Source organism: Narcine bancroftii, chromosome 6 (genome assembly GCF_036971445.1).
Source record: "Narcine bancroftii isolate sNarBan1 chromosome 6, sNarBan1.hap1, whole genome shotgun sequence".
NCBI classification, from domain to species: domain Eukaryota; kingdom Metazoa; phylum Chordata; class Chondrichthyes; order Torpediniformes; family Narcinidae; genus Narcine; species Narcine bancroftii.
The window spans coordinates 43,285,367-43,310,044 of NC_091474.1; the positions used below are offsets into that span (position 1 = coordinate 43,285,367).

Sequence of the window (24,678 nt, forward strand, 5' to 3'; positions counted from 1 at the left end):
TGGTTATATATTTTTGTTTCCTATGGTCACGGTGATACCTGCTGAGTTTCGAAGTGCAACTGATGGATATTTGTGAGAAAACAAGTTGCAAGGTTATAGCAAAATATAGAAAGGTGGAGCAGGACTAATGCAACTGCTCCACTGGGAGCCTGCATGGACCCAATGAACTGAATGACCTGTTTCATAACTATAAGATTATTTTTGTTAAAAAATAAACTTTATTTTCAATCTAAAATTACTCAACATCTCTAGCTTAAATACATATGACTGTACAAACTTAATCTACAATGAGAGTCTAGGATTTAGTTATCAAGAGTGCCAAAAACAACTAAACCAGACACAAATGGCACAAACTGTTGATTAAGTAGCACATATTGGACTGTAGATCATGGGTCACAGTGCGGAACTGCTACAGTTTGACCTTTTCTGTAGAAACTGTCCAAGCCTCTAAAACAAGTTTGCTTTACCTGTTAAACACATTGGCACTGGCAGCATATTTCTCCAACCGGGAAAGAGGAGTCAGTTCATCTTGATTGGGCAAATCCAAGAATGATGTTATTCTTATTCCATCACTGTCTGCACTGTATTCCTCAAACCCAACTGCAAGTCAAGAAAAAATAAATCTCATCTTTAATTGTTAATATGGATAACCTTTTTAAATTTTAAGGGAACTATCCCAGCAGCTTATGTCCAAATAACATGTGAGAAAGGTTTATGCAATTCAGGGCATCAACTTTAAATTCACAGAACAAAATTTGTAGTTGAACTGTAACCTCCAAAACTGCAGAATTTGGAGAACACTTTAGAAACACAATATGAAGTTCAAAAATGTGGAAAAAAAAACAGGAATATCCTGGGAGGATGTTAGAAATAAGGTGGGGGTGGGTGGTGCGTGTAAACAACACAGAAAATCTGCTGTGTTTGCAGTACATAATTAAACACAGAACATCAAAAGCAAAGATATCCTCAAACCTGGAACAAGAATGATTTTTTGAAACTTGACACCAGTGAAGTCCCCTTCGAAAGAGACTTTTGAAACCTCCCAGTAGTTTGCATTCAGCAATACCTCAGTCATCTGTGCTCCCACTATCTTTTTTTTATGCCCCCTGCTTCCACAATGCAGTTCTACTGCCAGATAAATCAGCAAGCGGTGCAACGATGATTATCTAGCTCATAGTACTCATTGCGTGAATCAGGCATTTGGCAAAAAAAAAAAGGAATTTTAAAGCAGCAGGAAAAAATGAACTACTTTTCAGATCCTTAGTATGTTTCAAAGGCTCGATTAATTAATTATTCTTTGAAGTGCAGCAAAAACATACGCAAATGTTGTACCCAATTTGGATAAATACTGTGCAACAGAAACTACTGGCTGACACTGAAATTCCTTCTCTGTCAAACAGGCAAATTATTCCTTGGTTTAGCATCTCATCCAAAATTTGTCTCTGACAATGTAGCCCTCATTTATTACCAGCATTTTTTTTAAAAAAACACTCACAGGAAAAAGCCAGTGTTTATTGCTTCGCCTCACTTACCCTTAAACATAGTGGTTTTCTAGGTCAACACAGGGAGAAGTTAAAAGGTCTGTCCTGTTGATGCTTACTAGAAGCCCTTGGAGATGTTGTTTCTAATCCTGTTCTGACAAGATTCGTGTTTACAAATGATTTTCACGTTGTTTGGAACAATTCTTGCACTTCAATAATTACATGGATTTGACAATGTAATGTCTTCATCCAAAAGCAAGCAAGTCCAAGACAACTGCAGATCAGGGTTCTCTGCAGTGTTAGTGTATATATGTAGTGGACCCACAGTCTTAAAAGAACTCAGGCACACAGTAATATGATATTGCTCTGTACAACCCACTCTGTACAACCCACTCTGTACAACCCACTCTGTACAACCCACTCTGTACAACCCACTCTGTACAACCCACTCTGTACAACCCACTCTGTACAACCCACTCTGTACAACCCACTCTGTACAACCCACTCTGTACAACCCACTCTGTACAACCCACTCTGTACAACCCACTCTGTACAACCCACTCTGTACAACCCACTCTGTACAACCCACTCTGTACAACCCACTCTGTACAACCCACTCTGTACAACCCACTCTGTACAACCCACTCTGTACAACCCACTCTGTACAACCCACTCTGTACAACCCACTCTGTACAACCCACTCTGTACAACCCACTCTGTACAACCCACTCTGTACAACCCACTCTGTACAACCCACTCTGTACAGCTCCCAAATTCTCTCCAGCACAGCAATAGCAAGATTGCAGAGGAAAAGTTTATAGAAAAGGTTAGCTAAATTGGTCCAGTGAATTGGAATGAAAATATAAGGATAGACCTTAAAAAAAAAATGGACATTGTGAGAAGACAGCTAGAGCACTACAGTCAAACCACTCATGGCAGAATTAACTTAGAGAATCCCATGTCATTTTGATTTTAAAAAAAATAGGAATTGCTCAATTAATAAGCACATATAAAATAAATAATACTTATCACAGACAGAAGATTAGATTTACATACTGATATTACATTTATATTAATTAGTAGTTATGGCACTACCACAATGCCAGTCAAAAATTTCTGGCAACAGTTATCATCATGTCATTTGATCAAGTACAATTTTAATCTGTTATCTGCATCCAACCAGATAGAAAACACAAGGGATGAGATAGCTCATACCATCAGGTAACAGTCTTCAGGCATTCGTACAGCTTTGCAGTTAAAAAAAAGTCTGAAATTATGCAATGACACAAATTTAAACTTCCAATATTTGTTAAAATACCTACATAATATATAAAAGCCAATGAAATAGTTTTATAGAAGTGGGGTTTATACATTAAAAAATTACTTTTGTTCATCCCTCATTAAGTTTGTTTGGGTATAGATGAAAGTATGCAAAATACAGCACTGACAGAGCAGTGCAAACCCTGAATTTAACAAATTAGCAAAAAGAAAAAAAAGAGTAAATCAACTGTAACAAAAGGATCCTTGATGTCATTTGACTGTATTGTGCCTGTGATGTGAGTTATTGAGTCCTGTTGACAAAAGTAAGTGTGAGGTGGGTTCTGGTTTTGCTCGACAATGATTCTCCCTCTGTTGAAGCTGCCGAACGAGCAAACCACTCTACCACATTGATGTTTAGGCGAGACACTAAATTAAGGTTTAGTTAGACAGACATAATCTATTGACATCATAAAATTTATTTTAAGTGCAGGTAATTTAATCTGTTCCCTGGCTAATATAATCAACACAACTAAAACTAATTAATCAACCAGTTAATGATTTGGTGGCTGATTTTACTGTGCACAAACAGTGTTATTTGCTTACAAATTGTTAATTAGTGGAACATCTCCTACGGACCTTGGAAGTATATAAAGTATGTATATAATATTAAAAATATACATTTTTAAAATAGGCCTCTAAAATACAACACCAATAGACCAATGAGGGCAGAAAATGTAAAGGATCACATCTAGCCAATTCCAAATCTACCAAGAACAGCCCAAATCTCACCCCAGAAACACAAGAACAGGACAAACCTTGCTGCACAATACCAGATGAGCCGTGTACTGTCAGCATTACCTCAACCAGATAACAGAGGGAAAAAATTCCAAGATACTGTTTGGAATGTATATAGTGAAGGGATTCTGGCCAGCATTTACATCACAACTTGACATCTTTAAAGCATGTCCTCACCATTACATTGCAGTTCATAGTAACTATCATGCACCATCAAAGAGACTTCCAAGACAGAAACAGGTCCACCTTATCCACACCAATCATCAACTGTGCATTTACACTTATCCTTGATGAACCCAATTTTTCATTCTCACTAACTCCCCCAGATATTACATTCACTTACAGAGTATAAGCAATTAATCTACCAACCTGTATGTCTGTGGGATGTGAGAGGAAACTGGAGCACATAAAGCAGTCACATGGAAAATGCAAAACTTCAGACAGACAACATCCAAGGTGAACATAGAGCAGAAACACGAATGATGGGTCTCCATTATCTCTTTACCTTAACAGACGCTGTGTGACATGCTATGTTCCTCTCCAGCAGTTTGCTTTAGGCATTGATAATCTTGTTTTGTCATTTTCCCTTGAGTTACAATTGTATTAGCTTACCAAAGACAACACTTATGAAGGCAAATTAGTATAAACTGGGCACTGAGAATGATTTTCTTTGCTGTATGTTTCATTAGGTTCCAAAACTAGCCTACATATCCATTAATATTCTTCAAAGTGCTTGGAATTTCACATATTTGCTAAAATTATTATGGAATTTTTAAATAAAAGTTCTTAATAAAAAAAACATAATGAACACTGGGTAAAGTTTTTCCTGCCTCCCCCCCAAAAAAAAATTCAGTGATTTGTTCTGACAATCTAGTTACATTAAATGTGAAAACATTTAATTGTCGTAATCGCCAATTCATCGGCAATACATTCGCCCATGCAATTTGAAATCATCCATGGACAGCATGGAACTGTTTTAAAATAGAGAAACACAAAAAAAAATGCAACAGCTCATTAACAAAGCCTCCCCATTTGAGTAGCTGTAACTTGTACCTATTGCAATTAATGTACATCACAAGTCAGTCATAAACCAGACTTCACGTAAACTATGCTGAGAAGCGTCAGTGTGACAAGAGACGTAGAATGAGGTCCCATCTGTTTACATCGTAGGCAATGATGACATTGAAGGTTTAATTTACAGGACAAGAGAAGGAGGGGAGATAAGAGTCGACAACACCCATTTCCTTCCCCACTCTCGCCCCCAAATCGGAGAACACCAGAGCACTGAAACATCAGAGAAGGACTTGGGGTTGACAGTGCAAGTCACTGTTCTGGGTAACGGAATCCACCAGGTTGGATACAGAAAGTGGTGGGGACAACTGTCAAACGCCGAGCCCCGTATCCCCCTGCTCACCCAAAGGGGGTGTAGCTGAGACCGGGGCCCGGCCACAACCAACCTCACCATCGGTCACAAGCACTCGATACTCACATTCCTCCAGTTCGTCCTGGGAGTCCTCATAATACAAAGAAAGGCCTGCGAAGAGAACAAGGTGTGAATACAGACAGGTACTTAACAAGTGCGGAGAACGGGGATGAGAGAGCCGCCGGCGGAGAGAGGACTCACGTACCCGCCATCTTGGATGGAGGTGAGGGGGGTGCGGGGGACTGGCGAATCACTTCCGCACTTAAAACACAAAATATCTCAATACAACCCCTCCAGTGGAACCTCCAGTCGTCGCCGTCATTTGGTTACGTGGTCGGAATTAAAATTAAAGCCGGATAGAATTACTTTCAAACGTAGTCCGGTGATGACGTCTCAACGGTCCTCGCTGGCTTTATCGAAATTAAAATTATTTTTAACAGATGGTGGTGATATTGCATTTAAGGTCCATAAAAATGTTTCAATGCTTGCATGGAAATAAAATATCCGAGCTGTTTGCTGGAGCAACTGATGAGGTCACGTGATGTCGACAGCAAGATGGCGGTGGCGGCCCTGTTGAAGGGAGGGTTTGTTGCGCTGTGGAGCGGCTGAGGCAGTGGGACGGGCTGGTTCAGCAACAAAAAAAAACACCACGTATTCTGTTAAATAAAGAACGGTGGATGAGAGTCTTTTTTTTTCCCACGTTGATTCTCTAACTGTGGTGATCACCCTGGCGGCGATGCATGTGGGCTTCTGAACACTCGGAGGTTTCCAATGGCTTTGAGGGAGCTGAAAGTTTGCCTTCTCGGGGTAAGTACGTGTTGCGTTGACACATTACTCTCGGACGGATGAAATGCCCCTTGACAATCGCTTTCTACTTTAACTTTGCATAATTGGATCGTTGTAAGGTTAGCACCGTTTATTTAACAATGCTGCAAGAAATGTTAACGGAATTGAACATGCAGGGAGATCTGTCTGTCACTCTGAGCAAACTAAACTGACCGCTTGGATTTTCTTTTAAGAACGGAAGCATAACTGCATTTTCGTAAACAGTGGTTATATCTTGTTTGAATCCAATGTAGAGACAATGAAAGATAATTAACTATCTTCTAAATTGTTAAATAGGATGCCAAAGAGCACTCAAAGCCATTTGATATTTGCTTAATAATAGTGAAATAGTACTTTTTAGTCTAACTTTGTGTTGATTTGTGCCTAAGTTAGAATTATCCCACCATGTATTTATCAGGTTACGCAGCGTCTATAGGAATCAGAGATAATAACTAACGTTTCTGCCTGTGCCCGCCGTCAAGGTATGAGCATAAAGCGTCTGAATAAAAATGTGGTGGGGAGTAGAGAAGGGATAGAGGGAGGAGCACAGGCCAACAGGTGGATGAGGGAGGAGAGAAGAGAAAAATAATACAATTCCGTCTGGCCACTCTACAACCGACTTCTCGGGGTTCCGTTAGCCTCCTCCCGTCTCTCTACTCTTCCCCATTCCTCCTCCCCTTTTTCTTCAGTTCACAGAGCTGTTTTTTTTTACTCATCTGCCCTCTCACCCTTATCCACTGATGACCTGTTGGCCTCTGCACCTTCTCTGCCCCACCACTCTTTTATTCAGGTACCTGTCTGTATTATGTTCAGGCCCGAAACTTTGTTTTTCAGTATCCTTCTGTTTCCTATAGATGCTGTGTGACCTGAGGTTCTCCACACTTCTGTGTACAAACTCAATCAGTATCTCCAGTTTTTCCTGTTTCACTTTATTTAAGTTTATGGCATTTCAATCTATAAAGCAAAATAATCCATTAAAGACCAACAACAAACCACTTTCAATTTGTTTTAAAAAATGAAAAGTTTTTTTTCCTCCAGTAAGGATCACTATTTATTTTTTTAAGGCCGCAAATGGACCCTGAAAACCTGAATTGCCCAAAATTTGGCTTTCCCCACCTAAAAAACTACAGCAGGGCTGACATTCTTTTAGCTGCTGACTTAAGAGTTTTTCATCAGAAGTTTGGGTTGATAAGATGATGTCTTAAATATTAACCACCCACTATTTCTGTAATGGTTTCCACTTAAAATTATTTGTTTGGTCTGAATTTAATTCATTTGATTATTTGTTCAAAATGAGATTTGATATTATGACATTAGTAACATTCATGGTTCAAATATCACAATTTTATTTAATGTTATTTTGCTTTAAAGATCAAAATGAGACGAAACCTAAATATTTTGTCCACTTTCTAGCTTTGCAATAACAAAATGAGACGAAACCTCTCTATTTTAGGTAAAAACTAAATTAATTTATTTGCACACTTTGGTACCCGATTTAACAAAGATATTTCAGATTATCTTGACATAGAGATAGCTATGTTGGATTCAAATAGTCATGGATGAGAAGTGATTTAGAGGTCTACAAGATTATTAGAGGCATAGATGAGTTAGGCAGTCAGCCAGCACCTTTTTCCTGGGGTGACAGCAGCAAATACCAGAGGACTTCTGTACAAGGTGAGGGGAGGAAAGTTTAGGGAAAATAACAATGGGTGCCTGGAATACATTGCCAGGGGTGATGGTGGAGGTTGGTACAGTAGGGACATTTAAAAGAGTCTTAGACAGGCACATGGTTTCAAGAAAAAATAGAGGGCATGAATATTGAAACCATGTGCCTGTCTAAGACTCTTTTAGATCATTGAGGTTTATGTACATCAGCACAATATCATGGGCTGAAAGGCCTATTCTGTAATATCCTATGTTCTATATGAAGTTGACATTTAAGCAACCTTTATTTAAAATAATCCTTGTGTACATGAAGAAGGGCTCAGGCTTGAAGCATTGGTGATACTGTATACCTTTATCTCCGATGGATACTGCGAAACCTGCTGAGTTCCTCCAACATTTTTGTTTGTAATTTGTGTACATGAAGTTTTTTAATTACTTTTTGAGAAATAAATGGTAACATTTTAAAATCTGAATCCTACCTAGAAGAATTTATAAATGCTGTGTTTTGCTTATTCTATAACTGGGAATGTTTGTGAAGCAATTGTAGTTTTAATAAGGAACACTGCATACCTTAGTGTCCTGTTTAATACTGCGGTATGTATCCTAATATGGATAGAAAACAAGTTCTGTACAATGTGGTGGGGTGGGGAGGAAAATGAGACTAATATTTCTTGTGAGCACAGTAGGAAAACAATTAAGTGTTGGATCTAGGGTATTTTCACAAAATACAACAGCCTAATTGTTTATTGCACCTCCATTTTAAATATTATTAATCTTTTTAAATGGGTTTAGTTCAAGTAACAAGGTGTTGCATGAATTATACAGGGGTGTGGTGAGCACACAAGTGGAGCATTGCAGTTCTGATCTTGTTTTGAGAAAGGGTGGATTTATAGTTGTCTCTGGATTTGTGTGTAATAATCCATTGATTTTGATCCATCTGGGAATGAGGGTAAATGGATCTGTCCCCAGCACCATTTAAAATATCAAGGTGTTTGAATTCAAGGCAAAAAATGTTGGGAATCTTGATAGAATTCTTCTTTCTTTCTTTGGCTTGGCTTCGCAGACGAAGATTTATGGAGGGGTATGTCCACGTCTGCTGCAGGCTTGTTGGTGACTGACAAGTCCGATGCAGGACAGGCAGGCACGGTTGCAAGGGAAAATTGGTTGGTTGGGGTTGGGTGTTGGGTTTTTCCTCCTTTGTCTTTTGTCAGTGAGGTGGGCTCTGCGGTCTTCTTTAAAGGAGGTTGCTGCCCGCTGAACTGTGAGGTGCCAAGATGCACGGTTGGAGGCGATATCAGCCCACTGGCAGTGGTCAATGTGGCAGGCATCAAGAGATTTCTTTAAGCAGTCCTTGTACCTCTTCTTTGGTGCACCTCTGTCTCGGTGGAGAGCTCGCCATAGAACACTTGGGAAGGCGATGGTTCTCCATTCTGGAGACGTGACCCACCCAGCGCTGTTGGGTCTTCAGCAGCATGGATTCGATGCTTGCGGACTCTGCCAGCTCGAGTACTTCGATGTTGGCGATGAAGTCATTCCAATGAATGTTGAGGATGGAGCGGAGACAGCACTGATGGAAGCGTTCTAGGAGCCGTAGGTGATGCCGGTAGAGGACCCATGATTCGGAGCTGAACAGGAGCGTGGGTATTATCTCTTTGTCGATCCTTGTATCAGATGAAATGGTGCATCTGAGATAGAATAGACAATAAGGAACTGTATTCCTGTTACTTGAATTTAGATGTCTGTAGGCTTTTTCAGGTGCATTCTTCGCTAAGAATGTGCCTGAAGAAGCAGAAGTGGCCCTTTAAATGCCGTTCAGGTGGCAGTGTTTAAAGCGCAACGCTGGCCACCTGAAGGACACAGCTGCACAGGATGGAACTCTGAGCGCACTCCGGCTCCTGCCCAGTGTCAGCGTGTCAGCTGAGATCAGCAGCCTAACCCTTTAACATCCGCTTTCAGCCAGCTGCATCCAGGTGGCTGGGGGAGCCACTAAGCTGAGCTGATTATCCCTCTCAGAGGAGGGTTACATAGCTCGCCTCAAGAGCGCCTCCTGCACATTCAGGTGGCCTCAAAACAGCCACATATCGCCTAAACATGCGGCTTTACGTGCGGGTCAATTGGCCACCTGAATGTGCCTAGTAAGACCAATGAGGCATCATTCTATCCCACTGCACTTGGAGAACATGGAACAAAAGATCCTTGAATAGGAAAGGAATCAATAAATGTCAGCATGGGAAAGGACTTGCCAAGCATCATAATAATCTCATTGGACAGTTGATCTACTTTAGCACTTTAACTTACTAAATCCTTTTAATATTATTTAAGATCTAGCACAAAATTTGGACAATCCCACACCTCAATTCAAAGTACTTTCTAATTCATTTGCGTTTATAATTTCTCCAAACAAAGAACTTTTGCTATTGCTTATTGATGAACTATGGCTGCACACAGCTGATACTGTTTGCTAACTGTTAAACTTGAAAATATTTAATTTTTTTTCTAAAACACAAATTTGATTCATGAAAACCATATTTTTTTAAATTTTTCAGGTGTTACGTATAATTGAAGTAAAAAATTATAGTTAATCATTGCATAATGTGTATTTATCAATCTAGTTACACTATCATAACAAATATCTAACCAATCATCCTCGGAAAAATTAAAACCAATGTCCACTTCCCATTTACGTTTAGACCTATCCCAACCCTTTTTATCCATACCATCCTGTAATATTTGATACATAGATGAAATATAACCCTTCTCTGGTACGTTCATAAGAAAAATCTCAAATTTAGTCATTTCAGGTCAAATCATATCTCTATCAAAAGTACGTTTTACCAAAGATCGAATTTGGTAATAGAGAAACAAAGAATTCTTATCAACATCAAAACTGTCCCTCATCTGATTAAAAGATAAAAATTTATCCTCTTTAAAAAAATCTCCCAAATTCTTCACACCTTTAAATCTCCAATGCAATAAACTTTGATTATGTATTGAAAAAGAAATAAGTTGATTATTTTATACAACAGAGTCAAAGCCGATAATTCAACCCTAGAGCCTATCATTTTATTTTTCTTAATCCATAGCTTCATTAAATGTTTTAGTATAGGCACATTATATTGCTGTAACAAATTTATATTCCATCTAAGCAAAAATTGATGTATTTCAAATTCAGAAATATTTGCCATCTCAATTTTGGCCCAACTAGGAGGCCGTTCCAAATCCATCAAGGAACTAATAAATTTAAGTTTGGCTGCTTCATAATAATTTTGAAAATGTGGTAAATGTAATCCCCCTAACTCATATTTCCAAGTTAATTTATTCAAAGCTACTCTCGAAAATTTACCTCTCCATAAAAATTCCCTAACCATTTTATTCAAATCTCGAAAAAAAAATATTATCAAGTAAATACAGAATAAATTGAAACAAATATTGTATACGCAGAAAAATATTCATCTTAATTGTATTTATCCTACCCAATAAATTAATAGGTAAATCTTTCCGTTTAATCATATCAGTTTTAATTTTTTTTATTAACGGAACATAATTTAATTTACATAAAGATTGATAATCAACATTCAGAATTATACCCAAATACTTAATTTGATCAGTCCATTTCAAATTAATAATATTCTTATAAACTGAATAATCTCCTTCACTTACTGGTAATATTTCACTTTTTTCCCAATTGACTTTATATCCAGAAAGACATCCATATTGTATTAAACACTACTTTCCTTCAAATTCACATGTGTTTCTTGTAAAAAAGCAACATCAATTTTCATTTTCTTAATATACGCCAAGACTCGCTTACCCTTGATCGGACTGTTTAAACCTTGAACATTAAAAGTAGCAAACCTCAACTTTGACATATCTACTATTATTACTGAATACCAATAATATCTTTGTATGAAAACTCAAATCAACGTATATAGGCCCTCCAATAGGAGAAAAAAAATCACAAATTAAAAGCTAACTAAAATTTTTTTTTAAACTCCCCCCCCCCCCCCAAAAAAAACTGCCAAAAGGTAGTAAATCCTAAACAAAAATTGGGTGTGGGTCACCCACCAGTGGCTGATGACTAGTAAAGAACTTGGAGGAAATCTCTCCCTCCCCAGACAAACTTGAAAACAAAGGGTTAAAAAACGGGTACTTAAAAGTCTGGCCAGAGAGGTCAAGATTACACGTCTAGACTCTATGCCATCTTGCCACACCTCCCCCCCACGCACATCCTTCATGTAGCAACCAGAACTGTGCATAATATTCCAGGCACAGCCTCACACTTTTGTGGACTAAATTCTGTCTGCCTTCACTGCACTCTTAATAATCAGTATATGTACGTTTTTAATCAATTAATTTGTACATCTACACCATGCAGTACACCACTGTTAACAGATTTGGTCAGAATACACTTTGTAAATCCTTTTACTTTCCTTCTAATCAGTCCTCCTAAAACTCCATTCATTTTTAAAGTAAAATTACATGTAACAATATTTATTTTAATACAGTATCATAGAAAGTGACTGCTTTGACCTAGGATATAATTTACAGCTGGCCTCTCAACACATAGAATAGTAACTGTTGGGTTTATCTTTACGTTCTTTTTAGATAGAGGATGAAATGTACGATCTCTTACTTTTAACAATGCCCTGGTGTTAGAGAACAATTATGATCAGTGCAATACACAAACGTGCTGGAAAAATTCATCAGGGCACGTAGCATCCATAGGAAGTTTTTTTTTAAAAAAAAAAGTAACTATCATAATTTTTTGGTACTGGAAACCTCATGGCACAAGATGGTGCCATCCTATGGATGCTGTGTGACTTGCTGAGTTTCTCCAGCATGTTTGTGTAATGCACACAGCACCTGCAGACATTCTTGATTAATTCAATTATTGTCAGTACTTGTACAACCTTCACTTAGGTGTGTGTGTGTGTGTGTGTGTGTGTGTGTGTGTGTGTGTGTGTGTGTGTGTGTGTGTGTGTGTGTGTGTGTGTGTGTGTGTGTGTGTGTAAGTAATGCTTGGTGATCTATTCTTTGGCTATTTTTGGTGTTACCCATTTTCTGCTTTTTAGTTGATGTAGTAGGCCCTTTCAAACTGTCGTGTAAAATGGGGTCAACTGGGCAATTTGCCCAGTTAGCACAGCAGTTAGAAAGGGTTTGACCCAGTCAACCCTGTCGGAATCCAACTAGGTCCCTGACCTACCTCAGAGGTACTTGCCTAGGTCGCGTCCACAGGCAATATGAAAATGGCCGACCTGCTTATTCTGGTGACGTCAGCACTTGCATGCATCACTGGGTAGCCAGCATCTGAACATCCGGCTATTTTTCTGGTGAGTACGTGACATGTCATTATGAGGGAGGGATTCCCCTTAAATCGCTGGGTTGTCTATTTAATGGGTAAATTCCTCCTGCAATTTAAAAGATGCGACTTTGCCCCAGTAATTGCGCCCGAGTCCCATGAGGGCTACCCAGGTGCTGCAGTTTACTACTTCTTGCCCCATCCCTCATTTTCTTGCTAATAAGAAATGCAAGATTCTCAATGTTAGTACTAGTATTCAAACATAAATCTCCTTTTTAGCCCTGACTGTTCCTTTTTAGCAACATCTTTCCTGCCGTTTCTTTGAATTCCTGGTTATATTAGCCGACAGCCTGCTCTCTACTTTTTTTACCATCTTGTACTTCCTCTTCCAGTTTACCTCTCTTTCTCCATTCTCTCTTCATCAGGTTAGCTGTGGTTTTGTTCTATTCTATGCCTTCATGGCAATAAATTCACTTCAACTGTCCATGAATCATTTTTATTAAATGCCATTCATTTGTAGATTCCAGTTTTTGCATGGGAATTATAAATTCCAATTCTTGACAAGGTCACTCTTCAGCTGACTGAAATTGTTTCTCTTCCAATTAATTATTTGAATTGAACATTATACATTTCCCACAGGTAATTGACATCTTGCCATACTTTTGTTCTGTTTCCCCACCAAAACTTGTTGCACTTGAAACCAAATCTGGCAGGGTCAGTCTGTACATATTCAATAAAGGTCTCCTAAGCTTATTACAATTTTATCCCCTTTAGTCTTTAAACTGTTATTACCCCAGCTAACATTAAGATAATGATTACCCGAGTTCTCATCCATAACTGCAATTTTTCTGAAAAAACTCCTCTAAATTCTTCACTTAAATTGGCCTGTGGGTGGGATAATACCACCCTTGTTGTTTTAGTTGACATTCGTAACCATCCTACAGCATTTCAGTATCAGTGCTGTCACACTCTCTCCACTTATGTTTGTCTTTTCTGACTACTTTGTGTCCAGAAGTCGTTCCAAGTTTGCCTTTTTTAGTCATCTCCATTATTGCCATTGTTATAATCTCTCATGGTGAAATCCACAGTTCTAGATACAGTAAAAACCCCTGTATCTACAGGATTGTGGATGCCAGATATGTGAATTTTCTGGTTGCCTGAGACTCTGGCAATGCCTAACTAATACACCTGCATTAAGAATAAACAGTTTACATTTTGCATTGGCTTTTATCTTTTAATGTAATTTTGAAAAAAAACCAACATTGTAGTCCTAATTATACAAGGTTCACTTTAATCAAGTAATTCCCGTAACTTACAAAATTTAAATTTGAACCCTGGTCTCTGGCGCTGTAACAGTGTTGTCATCATAATTAAAGGTAAAGACTCTTACTAGGCAGGGATAGGGAGACACTTTAGGGAAAGTTCCCCAACGACAAGCAGCAGTAACATGAACACATATCTGCTATTAATCTTGGAGATTTTAATCAATGTTTAGTACTTATGATCAGGAAAGCAGTTTGTTCATCAAACAAGCTGTCATAGAGGCAGCTGATTTTTTTTTTAACGTGGATCGTCTGTTTTAATTTCCACATTAAATGTGTTTATAGTGGAATGTTTCATTTTTTTTTAAATAACTGCCTTGGGATATTTTTTCATTACTAAAATTCAGACAACTTTTGATGTGTATGAATTAGACATAAAAATTGTAATTATGCACCAACAGAAAATTGTCTTAATTATTAGTGGGCAAAAGTCGCCCTAACCAACTTTTTCACTTGCTGAAATGCTTCATATAAATGTTATATGGAAACTTTCTGAATTGATCATCATGCAAAAAAAAAGTAAGTAAATGTTTTACATACTTAGCTGTAACCAAGTAATTTGTCCTGGTTCCTATGTAACAACCAAAGCTGTAAGAGGGTTGGATTGGGCAGACTGCCCATGGGTGATCAAATCTCTCTCACCACAAGCTTCTGATAGTCTGCAGAATTGACAGCTCAAAGTCCTTGAACTGGGGAAAGTTTGTATGACTGTACTTGCCTATCCACTTGATTAGATCTAGACCTGGAGCAGGGGTCAGAATGAGAGGGGTGACAGTGGCATTACATAAAGGAGAAGAGGGCTTTCCAACAGTTCTTAGCACTGAAGTTTTATCAGTGTCTCATTAGGGTTTTTGCCTGGTTGCTTTCATTGGATGGCATCCACATCATCTGTCATCCCCTGCTCAATGCCTTGAAATTCAAAGTTGAGCTCTCTTCAGCTCTACTATAACTGTCAGTGTTTATATGCTCTGCATGATAACTTTACAGTTCAAATGCATTAACTACAGCAACTTTCTGGTAATGTGTTGCTTTCCAATTAAGTAACGGTATTTTGTAGTTTCTAATGATCTTGCCTCTCACCTTTTTGCCAGGGTGTATCTTCAGATATCAGTCACTTTGAGGTAACTCATCCAAAAAGATTAAGGAAATCAGGAATGTGCAACATGCTAGAATAGGCAGAAGACAGTTAATGTCAAGGTTAGTGTACTGCAGTGGCTTGCAAAGATGAAGGTAAACTGATGGAGGGATTTAAGCAATATTTTTAGAATTTTAAAACATCATTTGTAGTCCAAGCATTTACCTATGAATCATTCAAAATATGGCTGTTCTCTGATTAGCAGTGAATTTAGAACTGCAATTAATTACAATATTTCTTAAATCTTGGAGTTAATATCTCAGCAATTCCTGAAATATGCAGTTTGATCCAAAATGATTTATTGTTTGTCTGACCTTAAGTTGTTGCCATTGCATGGCCAATATTTTGCACAGAGCAAAAAAGGAACCAAGTCATTGGAATCATTTTTGCCAATTTTTCTGATGGCTTTGTTGGGGTGGCAAGGTTGGCGTAGTGGTTAGCGCAACACCTTTACAACACCAGCGACCAGGGGTCGAACCCCGTGCTGTCTGTAAGGAGTTGGTACATTCTCCTTGTGTCTTCATGGGTTTTCCCTGGGGGCTCTGGTGTAGGTTAATTGGATGTAAATTGGGCAGCATGTACTCATGGGCCAAAATGGCGTGTTACAGTGGTGTGTGTCTAAATTTAAAAATAAATCTTAAAAAAAAATTAAATGTTGGCTCTGTAGGAAGGTGTGAGTTTTTTTTTGAGATGAAAAGAAAACCAGGCTTTTATTTAAATGTGATGTGATTCTGGGAGAGAGGGCCATAGAGCCCCCTTTGAGAATGGTTGGTACAGAGTGGATTCTCTTGAATAAAGCCTTGTGGAACAAATGCCCAACTTTAGTAATATTTGTGCATCAAACATGAGGAATGCAGTCATGCTGATTTCAGAGATGGTCCATTTATTTACTTTGGCTTCTGGTCACTTAAATGCATGATCCTATTCCCTTGTAGTTTTACTTCCTCATTTCAGCAGTTGCTTAACACAAAAAGATGATCCATGAATGATGGTAAATTGGATCCCATGTCAATGACAACCATGTGACATAAAATAAAAAATATTTCTTCCAATGTTGTTGTCCTTGAGACACTGGTTAATTTGAGTGATTTGATAAATAATCTGAAGATCTTTGCTAATGATCAAGACTAAAAGAGATGAATTCAACTACAGGTTGAACCTTTTAAATTCGGCGATGTTGGGTCCTGCCCATTGCCGGACCACAGAAAATGCCAGAAAACATGTAAACATATGCCTGACCACATACATATTGCTGTGTTGTCAAAGGTAGAACAAAACTTAAAACAGGAAATATTACAACTAGTAATGCTTCCAAACTGGGTTTTTATTGTTTCATTTAGTTACACATCCAGCACAGTAATAGGGCATTTCGGCCCATGAGTCCATGCCACCCAACTAACCAACTTGTATGTTGGTTAAACATACCCCTTGTATGTTTCGAATGGTGAGAGGAAACCGGAGCCCCCAAGGAAAACCCACGCAGACGTGGAAAGAATGTACAAACTCCTTCCGGACAGCATCGGATTTGAACCTCTGACCCGATCGCTGGCACTGTAAAGGCGTTGCACTAACCATTACACCACCTGTGCTGCCCTAATGAAATATAAACCTAAAACAATCTAGCTCAGATTGCATCAGAGTCTCCATTGTCAGCAGCTACTTGCACATCAGGGACAGAGGAGGTGCAGAGAAGTGGATTTTCTATGCTGGAATGAGCCTTGGCAATGTAATTAACGATCAACTTCAACCACTATTGCAACGTAGCTTGCTTCTGGTACTTTGGCATTTTCTTAACATCAAATAGACATAATTTTTTGTTCTGTTATAAAGTCCCTTTGCTCCAGTCCTGCAATTAAATCTCTCATCATCTGGAAACATTTATCTATTGAAATTCTTTCTTCCACTTTTTCATTTTCCTCTGCATTCATGATGATCTTGTTTCTTCTCACCTTGCTGAACCATCTCCATGATTTCTTGATCATTTAGTTGATAAACAACAGGGTTATCCTCAATGTTCATCCAATCCTCTGTAATCTCTTTGGTTATTGCAAGATACTCTGGGTTAGTCATACTCCTAGCGTACTCAACCAATTCTTGGATTAATATCATTTTCACTCGAAACTCTAAATCCAGAGAAGTCGTGTTCATTCCTTTCCTCATCCTGAAACATTAAACTTGGTCATAGTTTGTGCCAGCCACCTTGCAGTGTACTTTTCTTGACTTTATTCCAGGCAGAAGCTAGTGACCATATCATGTCCTTTAAGTTAAATTCCTTGATGAAATCTGCCGGAAGCTTCTCCTTATCCATTGGGACAAGGAAATGATGCATAAACTGATCTGTATTTAATTTTCAAAGAACATAATGTGCTCGATCACAGGGCTGAATCACAAAGGTGCATTATCTTTTATGAAAATTTCTGCTTTGGGTATGCTGAACAAGTATCTAAAATTTAAAAAAATGTTACACTTTGGATCGAGGCCAACAATTGCAGTGTGCTCTAGCTTCACGCTCAAAGTAATTTTCAAACTATTCAAGAAAATGTTCAGTTGTTATCCACCCATTTTTATTACCACGGTAGATAAGTGGAAGAGTTTTCACCCCTTTAAAGTCCCTTAGGTGAACACTTTTACCAATGACCATCAGCTTGGTTTTGTGTGTTCCTGCAGCATTGCTACAGCCAAGAATTGTTATCCTATCTTTGGAATCTTTACCCCCAGGTGGAGGCTCTTCAATATCTTGGGCAAGGGTTTCTTGTGGCATACGACATGCCAATACAGTATTATACACTTGTTCGGGAGCTAAGTGACAGTGCAAATTCATCCACAAACTTTGTTGCAGCTTCTGTGTCAGCGCTACGCTTTTCACCGCACATCACTGAAATTCCATGTCTCCACTTAAACTTGTGTAGCCATCCTTGCAAATATTCAGTATTTAGCTTTAGTTCTCTGTGGAAAAACTTTGGCCTGCTCCATAAGCATCTCCCCAGAATTGCTTATACCTTCATTACTTTGGAGTTTAACCACTTTATAAAGTGCACTGTGTAATTCTGGACTCCTGGCTCCTCTCAAGGTTTTCCAAAACTTTAAACTTTTCTGGCTTTCATTTCAGCAAAAAACTTTTTAAAATCTGCTTCTTTCGTTTCTGTAAATCATACACAGTCTTTATAGAAGTTCCTTTAGCAAATGTTTTCAATAACTCCACCTTTTCAACCATAGATAATTTATGCTTGTACTTATTAGCACCAGCACCATCTTCTGCACCTCTTGGTCTCTTGGATGACATCCTGAAGGGCTAAAAAGAAATCAACAGGACTGTATCACCAAAACACTTGGCTGCAGTGTAACAGATTTTGGCACCTGTCCTGGTGGCAGAGCTGCAAACTAATGGTGGCAGATTCAAACGTGCCAGACAATGGGGGCAGTCAGACCACAGCGCTGGATTAGAGAGTTTCACCCTGTACATCTGAGTAGCTGGAACACTTAAACCTGGAATTAAAAGCTATTCAAAATGATGACAGGTTTATGATTAGATTTCCATGGAAAGGACTAAATTGTTGAAATTTACAATCTGTAGGATCCCATTCATCCCCTTCATGGTGGACAGATTTTTAAAAAGTAAACTTTATTCACAATAAATTATTTATAAAAGAAAACCATACAAAGTCTTTTTGCTTTTTTTGATGTCATAGCCATACATTTCTATGCCTATGCACTGTTATGTTTAGCTCAATTCCACCACTGTGGCCCCTTGTAGTTATTCCCCATTCTGTTGTTTGAGGGGTTTTCCCTCTAGCCTCTGACCCTCTTTGCCCTGTAGTGGAAGAACTCTAGACTGTGGTCCTTCTCCATAGCACCATCGTGTTGGATGCACCAAACCTCAGTGTTCCTCAGCACGTACTCCTGCAGCCTGGAATATGCCAATTAGCAGCATTCCCTCACTGACATCTTGGTGTACTGGAAGTCTGTGTCGTACAGACGAAAGGGCATCTTACACTGAGTTGATGATCTTCCTGGAGCTCTGGATATCTGTCTCTGCATTGTCCCCAGGAACAGCTGTAAATTAAGGACTTTTCACTCTGCTGTGAACAAGTGGGTAAACTGGGCAATTTAACTGGTTACCTACCTGGGAATCGCGTAGTGTGAAAAGGTCAGACTGGGGAGGGCTGGTAAAAATCGACTGGGCTCTGAAACCTAGGTTGGGGGTAGTCTCAGAGCCCAGCTGAATTCCCCCGCCAATTCTCTTCTGGTGGTGCGAATCAACAAGTGGCTTACCGGGAAGGCTTCGCGACATTGGCACCTGCTTGCATGCATCACACAGGCTATCTGCATCTTTTTCATTAAGGAGTCCATGTCCAATACTTGGTAATTTTGACAAGTTGTCCAATGCCAAATTCTCCATGATTCCATTGCCACCCTTCCCCTTCTCATCACCCTATTCCTTTCACTGCTCCCCCAGCTAAATGCTAAAATCAATGAAAAATCTCTTTTCAAATTCACACAATTCAGAACTGGCAAAGTGACTCATGATCAGAGAAGGGATGGAAGCCAAAAGTAAGCCTTACCAATTTGAATAACGTGAGGCATCTCATGAGAATATAGTCCAAAACAAGTTTTTAAAAAAAATCCCATCTTGTATTCCAAGATCCTGCTCAAAAGAGGCAGCAGGCAATTCCTGATAGTTGCAAGTCTGATTGAGTGCATTCAGTGTAAGGTTCCTCTGTTCACCGCTCCCACACTTTAGCTCACAAGTAAGCCGGATTTTAGGGTTAAAACTCTTTCGCGTCTGGAGTGAGCAGAGCCTTCCTGGAGCAGTGCAGAAATCTCAACGTGGTCTCACACAGACTTCAATGAAGTGGAGAGGAGAGACACAACTCTGTAAGGGATCCGTGGGAGATGAACATTCAGACAGAAAGTATCTCGCTTGAAACGAATCCAAACAACAATTCAGTTCTAAATGAGCAGCAGACACACAGACAGGTAGGGAGGGAATGGAAATGAGAACAACCCCAAGTTAAAAGACAGACAGGGAGGAGATATAGCAAAGGCAAAACAATCTGGTAGGAAATGCGACTGATGGCTTTTAAATTGACCATGAAACAAGTGGGTTAAACTATATGCTTTAACTGTTCCTTCTATACAGTATTTGCAAATGTGATTTCTATTTTTTCTTCCTCCCAAAAGAAACCGATTCAACTGAGTGATTCATTTATCTTGCCCAAACTTCTACCATGTGAGTCCAACAATAATCAGATTATATACCTCTGCATCTCAATTCTAAAGTTGTCATTGGCATTGTACTAGAATTATTTGAATCACAATTTATGCCAAGAATGTTACTTAAATAGTCTAATTCTTCCACCCAAAACCATTGCCATCAACAAAAAGAATGATTCACATTTAACGTGTAACCAGATGCAAGATCCATCCTGTTCTCCATTACAACTGAACGATTCAACTTCCTGTCAGTGTGTAGTATGTCACTCGCTGGGGGCAGGACCCCCCTCAAAATGTCCAGTTGCTGATTTTTTTTTAATCCAGGTAAGTAAGATTGCAGAGTGAAAGAACCAGGAGGTGCTGCCTTCCTGGGAACTTTACCCTAGTCCCAGGAGGGTTGACTACATTCAGCAGTGTGAAAACGCTTAGAGATTCTTCTGTCACAGTGCTGCTATGAATGATTTGTGACGAGAGCCCTTGTATCCTTCTGCACAGACTCTTAGCAAATCTGCATTCTGCAAAGAGGTGGATGACTGTCTCCCATCGACTGCAGTCATTTCAGGGACTATGTGCATTATGAGTGAAGTTCCTGTTGCACCGGAAGGATCTTACCAGATGGGCTCCTCTCACTGCCGGCCAGCTGTTTAATACTGAGCATAGCAATGAGGTAGTCTTCCAGTTTCCCTGAGGAATCTGCTCGGAGGAACCATCCCATAGCGTCCATTAAGTCCTTGTCTCTCAACGTCTGCAGGATGTTCTATTCTGACCATTGCCTGATGGATTTGTGATCAAAGGTGTTTGAAAAAACTTTTCCATGGAACATGGGTAATATCGAGCTGACTGGGACATTGTGCTGCTCGGGGGTCAGTCTCCTCCTTTGCGACACCTGGGACAGTTGAACCTCAACAAGTGGTGGCACTTGGTCCCCTTGTTCTTTGACTCCACCCATAGCCTGATGCAGCCACACACAAAGGTGGTCATCAGAATGAGAGCCACATTAGATATGTCCTTTCCCACATTGTCTGGCACCTTGTACATGGTGGCCCTTCGGACCCTATCTATTTTGGATCCTCATATGAACTGGAAGATTGCTCTCGTGACCACCAGGGCAGAGGCGCAGGAGATGGGCCACACGTGCGCCACGTCTAGCAATACCTAGACCACCTTGCATCTGATGAGCAGATTTTTTTCCTGCTATTAAGAGGGAGTGCCATGCCCATAGACCCAACTTCTGGTGGAGCTTTGTGATCAGCTCCAAACAATTTAAGTCAGGAGATCAAGAAGACTACACATAAGGAACAAGAGCGACTTTTCCAAAAGGCCATGGAACAAAATTAATAAGGGATACCTGACAGCTATTGTAGAATTTAAGTGACACAACCTGCTACAAAGCTGTATCCAGTGACGTAGGGGACAGCAAAGCCTCACTCCCACATGAACTTAATACCTATGCCCAATTTGACCACCAGAACAGGGAGGAACCCCACATCCCCTGATGATCCTTTTTCTGTCTGTATCTGAAGATGACATACAGGCTGTCTTCAGGAGAGTGAATTCAAGGAAGGTGTCTGGTCCAGACTGAGTACTGACATTGTACTGAAAACCTGTGCTGACCAACTGGCTGGTAATATTCACAGATCTTCAACTTCTTCCTCTGGCAGTGTGTGGTACCCACCTGTTTTAAACTTCAAGGTTTCATTTGTACTGGTGCCGAAGAAAAGTGTGGTACCTGCCTAAATTACAGTACTATCGACCAGTGGCTCTTAAATCCACTGTGATGGTGTTTTGAGAGGCTGGTGTTGAACCATAGCAGCTTCTGTGACAAGGATCAGTTTCAATTTGCCTACCATAGCAATAGGTTTATGGCAGATGCCATCTCATTGGTACTTTACAAATCCCTAGAACATATAGTTAGCAAACACGCATACATCAGGATACTATTTATTGATTATTCCTTGGCACTTAATACCACTCTTCCTTCACAACTGAGCAGTAAACCTGGGGATTTGGGCCTCAATACCCCATTGTGCAATTGGATCCTGGATTTCCTCACCTCTAGGACCTAGTCAGTTCGGATTGGCAAAAACATCATCACAATCTCCATCAGTACTGGAGTATCGAGAGCTGCATATTTAGCCCCCTTGCTCTACTCGCTTCAAACCCATGCTTGTGGGGTTAAGTACACCATATACAATTTTTCTGATACCACAGTGGGCTACCTTAAACAGGGATGATCCGCAGGAGGGTGATTTGAAAATTTGGCTGAATGGTGTATTTGCAACAACCTCTCACTCAATGCCATCAATACCAAGTAGACTTTAGGAAAGGAAAACCAGAGGTATATGTCCCAGTAGCACAACAGCACCTGTACCTCCTCAGGAGTCTGCAGAGGTTTGGTATGTCATCGGAAACCTTGGCAAACTTCTACAGATGTGCTGACTGGCTGCATAGTGGCCTGTTATGAAGATACCAATACCTCTGAGTGAAAAATCTTACAAATGATGGTGTACTGGAGCCTAGTACCTCACAGGCAAAACTCTCCAACCTTTGAGATTATATGGAGTGCTGTTGGTGGAGAGCAGCATCAATTGTCAAAGATCTGCAAAGCTCTGTTCTCGCAGGTGCCAAAGATTGTGCCACCAGATTTCGAAATGGTTGTTACCCTTCAACAATCAGATTCTTGAACAATAGACTCATTCAGAGACTCTTTAAGGACTTGTGCTCATTTATCCCTCTATCTGCAGTTGCACAGTCAGTTTACAGTTCTTGAGGATAAAGAACCTCTTGATGTTCTCCTTGGAATAGCTATTGAACCTCCTGTACTTGGTACAGTGCTCCAGGTCATGACCCATCAAGGACCTTTTAAATAAGGTGACCATTTCTGCCATTTTACTCTTACAGCCTGTGTTGAAGACCTATTTCTTGGTGGGGGAAAAAAATTGCCATCTCTCCTTTAATCCTTCTATCAATTACTGTAAATCTATGGTGCCTGTTTTTTGACCCCCATTTTAAGAGAAATAATTCCTTTCTATTCAGTCCAGACACCCTTATAATTGTATGTATATCAATTAAGTTTCTTTTAATTTTCTCTGCAAAAGGAAGAGTATAATCCTAGCTCTCAATCTTTTCACACAACTTGAGTTTATCATCTCTAGCAATATTACTGCAAGTATCTCCAGCAAATTCATATCTTTTCTTTAATATGATGATTGGAACTGTACATGGTACTTAAAGCCATCGTATATGGTTTTGGCTCCATCCTGTTATGATCTGTGAATCAAGATCAAATCTGATGTCCTTCTCATTGCCTCATGATATTGCTCTGGATTAAATTCAATTTGCAGCATTCTATCCCTAAACTGTTTGTTCTCCCAGACAGCTGCAAATTAAGAACCCTAAATGCACCCTTTGCCTTCAAACATCAGTTACCCTTTTGCACACTTAACCACTGACTGCATCACAGTTAATATTAAGCTAATTAAAGTGCCCTCCATTAGTCCAAGAGCTTTAGTTCAGCAACTCTTGTCTCCATTGGATTGATGATCTACAATACTTTCCCAACTGTTTTTGTTGTTCAGTGCAGTCCATCTTTAATCTTTTTCACACATTAACCCCTCTCATACCTGTGATTTTTGTTTTTTCTCTCTCTCAAAGTTGTGTTGGAGATCCCACTTTCACTTTTGTCCTTCTGTCATCTGAAAACCTTCTAGAAAAATTAAGCTGCCACTGGTGTCCCTCTTAAGCTACAGTTTTGTAACAGTTACAGTGACATACTTCTATGTGTATTAGAACATTCTCTTTATTAACTACTTGCATGTAGATAAAACAATTTGCATGTTCTCGCATCTTTTGTCCTTCCAAGCACTCAAATTTTTGCCTTGTTTTCACATCTACTTTTATCTTTTTTGAGCCTTTATTTAGTTTCCTGTGCAACTGCTAAATGATTTTGCACTTTTCCCATTTAGCAAATCCATGCCAAGGATGCACTTCTAAAAGACATCCCAGCAAGCCTATATCTATCCCATCTTTCCTTGTATCAGTCCCCATGGTCCAGTAGGATGCAGCATTGAGAATAATCAGAAGATTACTACAGGTACACGATCCTTTATCCGGACATCTAAAATCAGGAAAGCTCCAAAATCTGGCAAGTGGGGACCAACGGTTGGGGGAAGGGGGAGGCTGCCGGGGGGCCGAGAGACCGGCGGCCGGGGGAGACTGCCGGACGGCCAAGGGACCGCAATTTTCAAATTGAGTGTAGA

The 24,678-nt window shown here is 39.6% G+C and overlaps 2 protein-coding genes across 11 annotated transcripts in view; one reads left to right on the top strand and one right to left on the bottom strand.

Moving 5' to 3' along the window:
* Positions 1-5,343, bottom strand: part of ppp4r1l (protein phosphatase 4, regulatory subunit 1-like) — a 58,999-nt gene extending 53,656 nt beyond the window's left edge. For 2 of the 5 annotated variants that reach the window (XR_011340058.1, XR_011340059.1), the window contains exons 1-3: positions 5,165-5,343; positions 5,026-5,070; positions 468-600 (exon numbers count right to left, since the gene is read on the bottom strand). Coding sequence is in view for 2 of the 5 variants with exons in the window: in XM_069884825.1 (XP_069740926.1) it covers positions 468-600; positions 5,026-5,070; positions 5,165-5,171 (185 nt within the window). In the remaining 3 variants the exon portion in view is untranslated. Of the gene's footprint in view, positions 1-467; positions 601-4,041; positions 4,574-5,025; positions 5,071-5,164 lie in introns of those variants that run through there. The other 3 variants (XM_069884825.1, XM_069884827.1, XM_069884828.1) reach the window with 3 other exon arrangements.
* The window catches only part of rab22a (RAB22A, member RAS oncogene family), a 79,674-nt gene continuing 59,671 nt past the window's right edge, over positions 4,676-24,678 (top strand). For 5 of the 6 annotated variants that reach the window (XM_069884833.1, XM_069884836.1, XM_069884834.1 and 2 more), the window contains exon 1: positions 4,676-5,182. In XM_069884833.1, coding sequence (XP_069740934.1) covers positions 5,129-5,182 — 54 coding nt within the window. In that variant the 5' untranslated portion in view covers positions 4,676-5,128. Of the gene's footprint in view, positions 5,767-24,678 lie in introns of all 6 variants that reach the window. The other variant, XM_069884838.1, reaches the window with a different exon arrangement.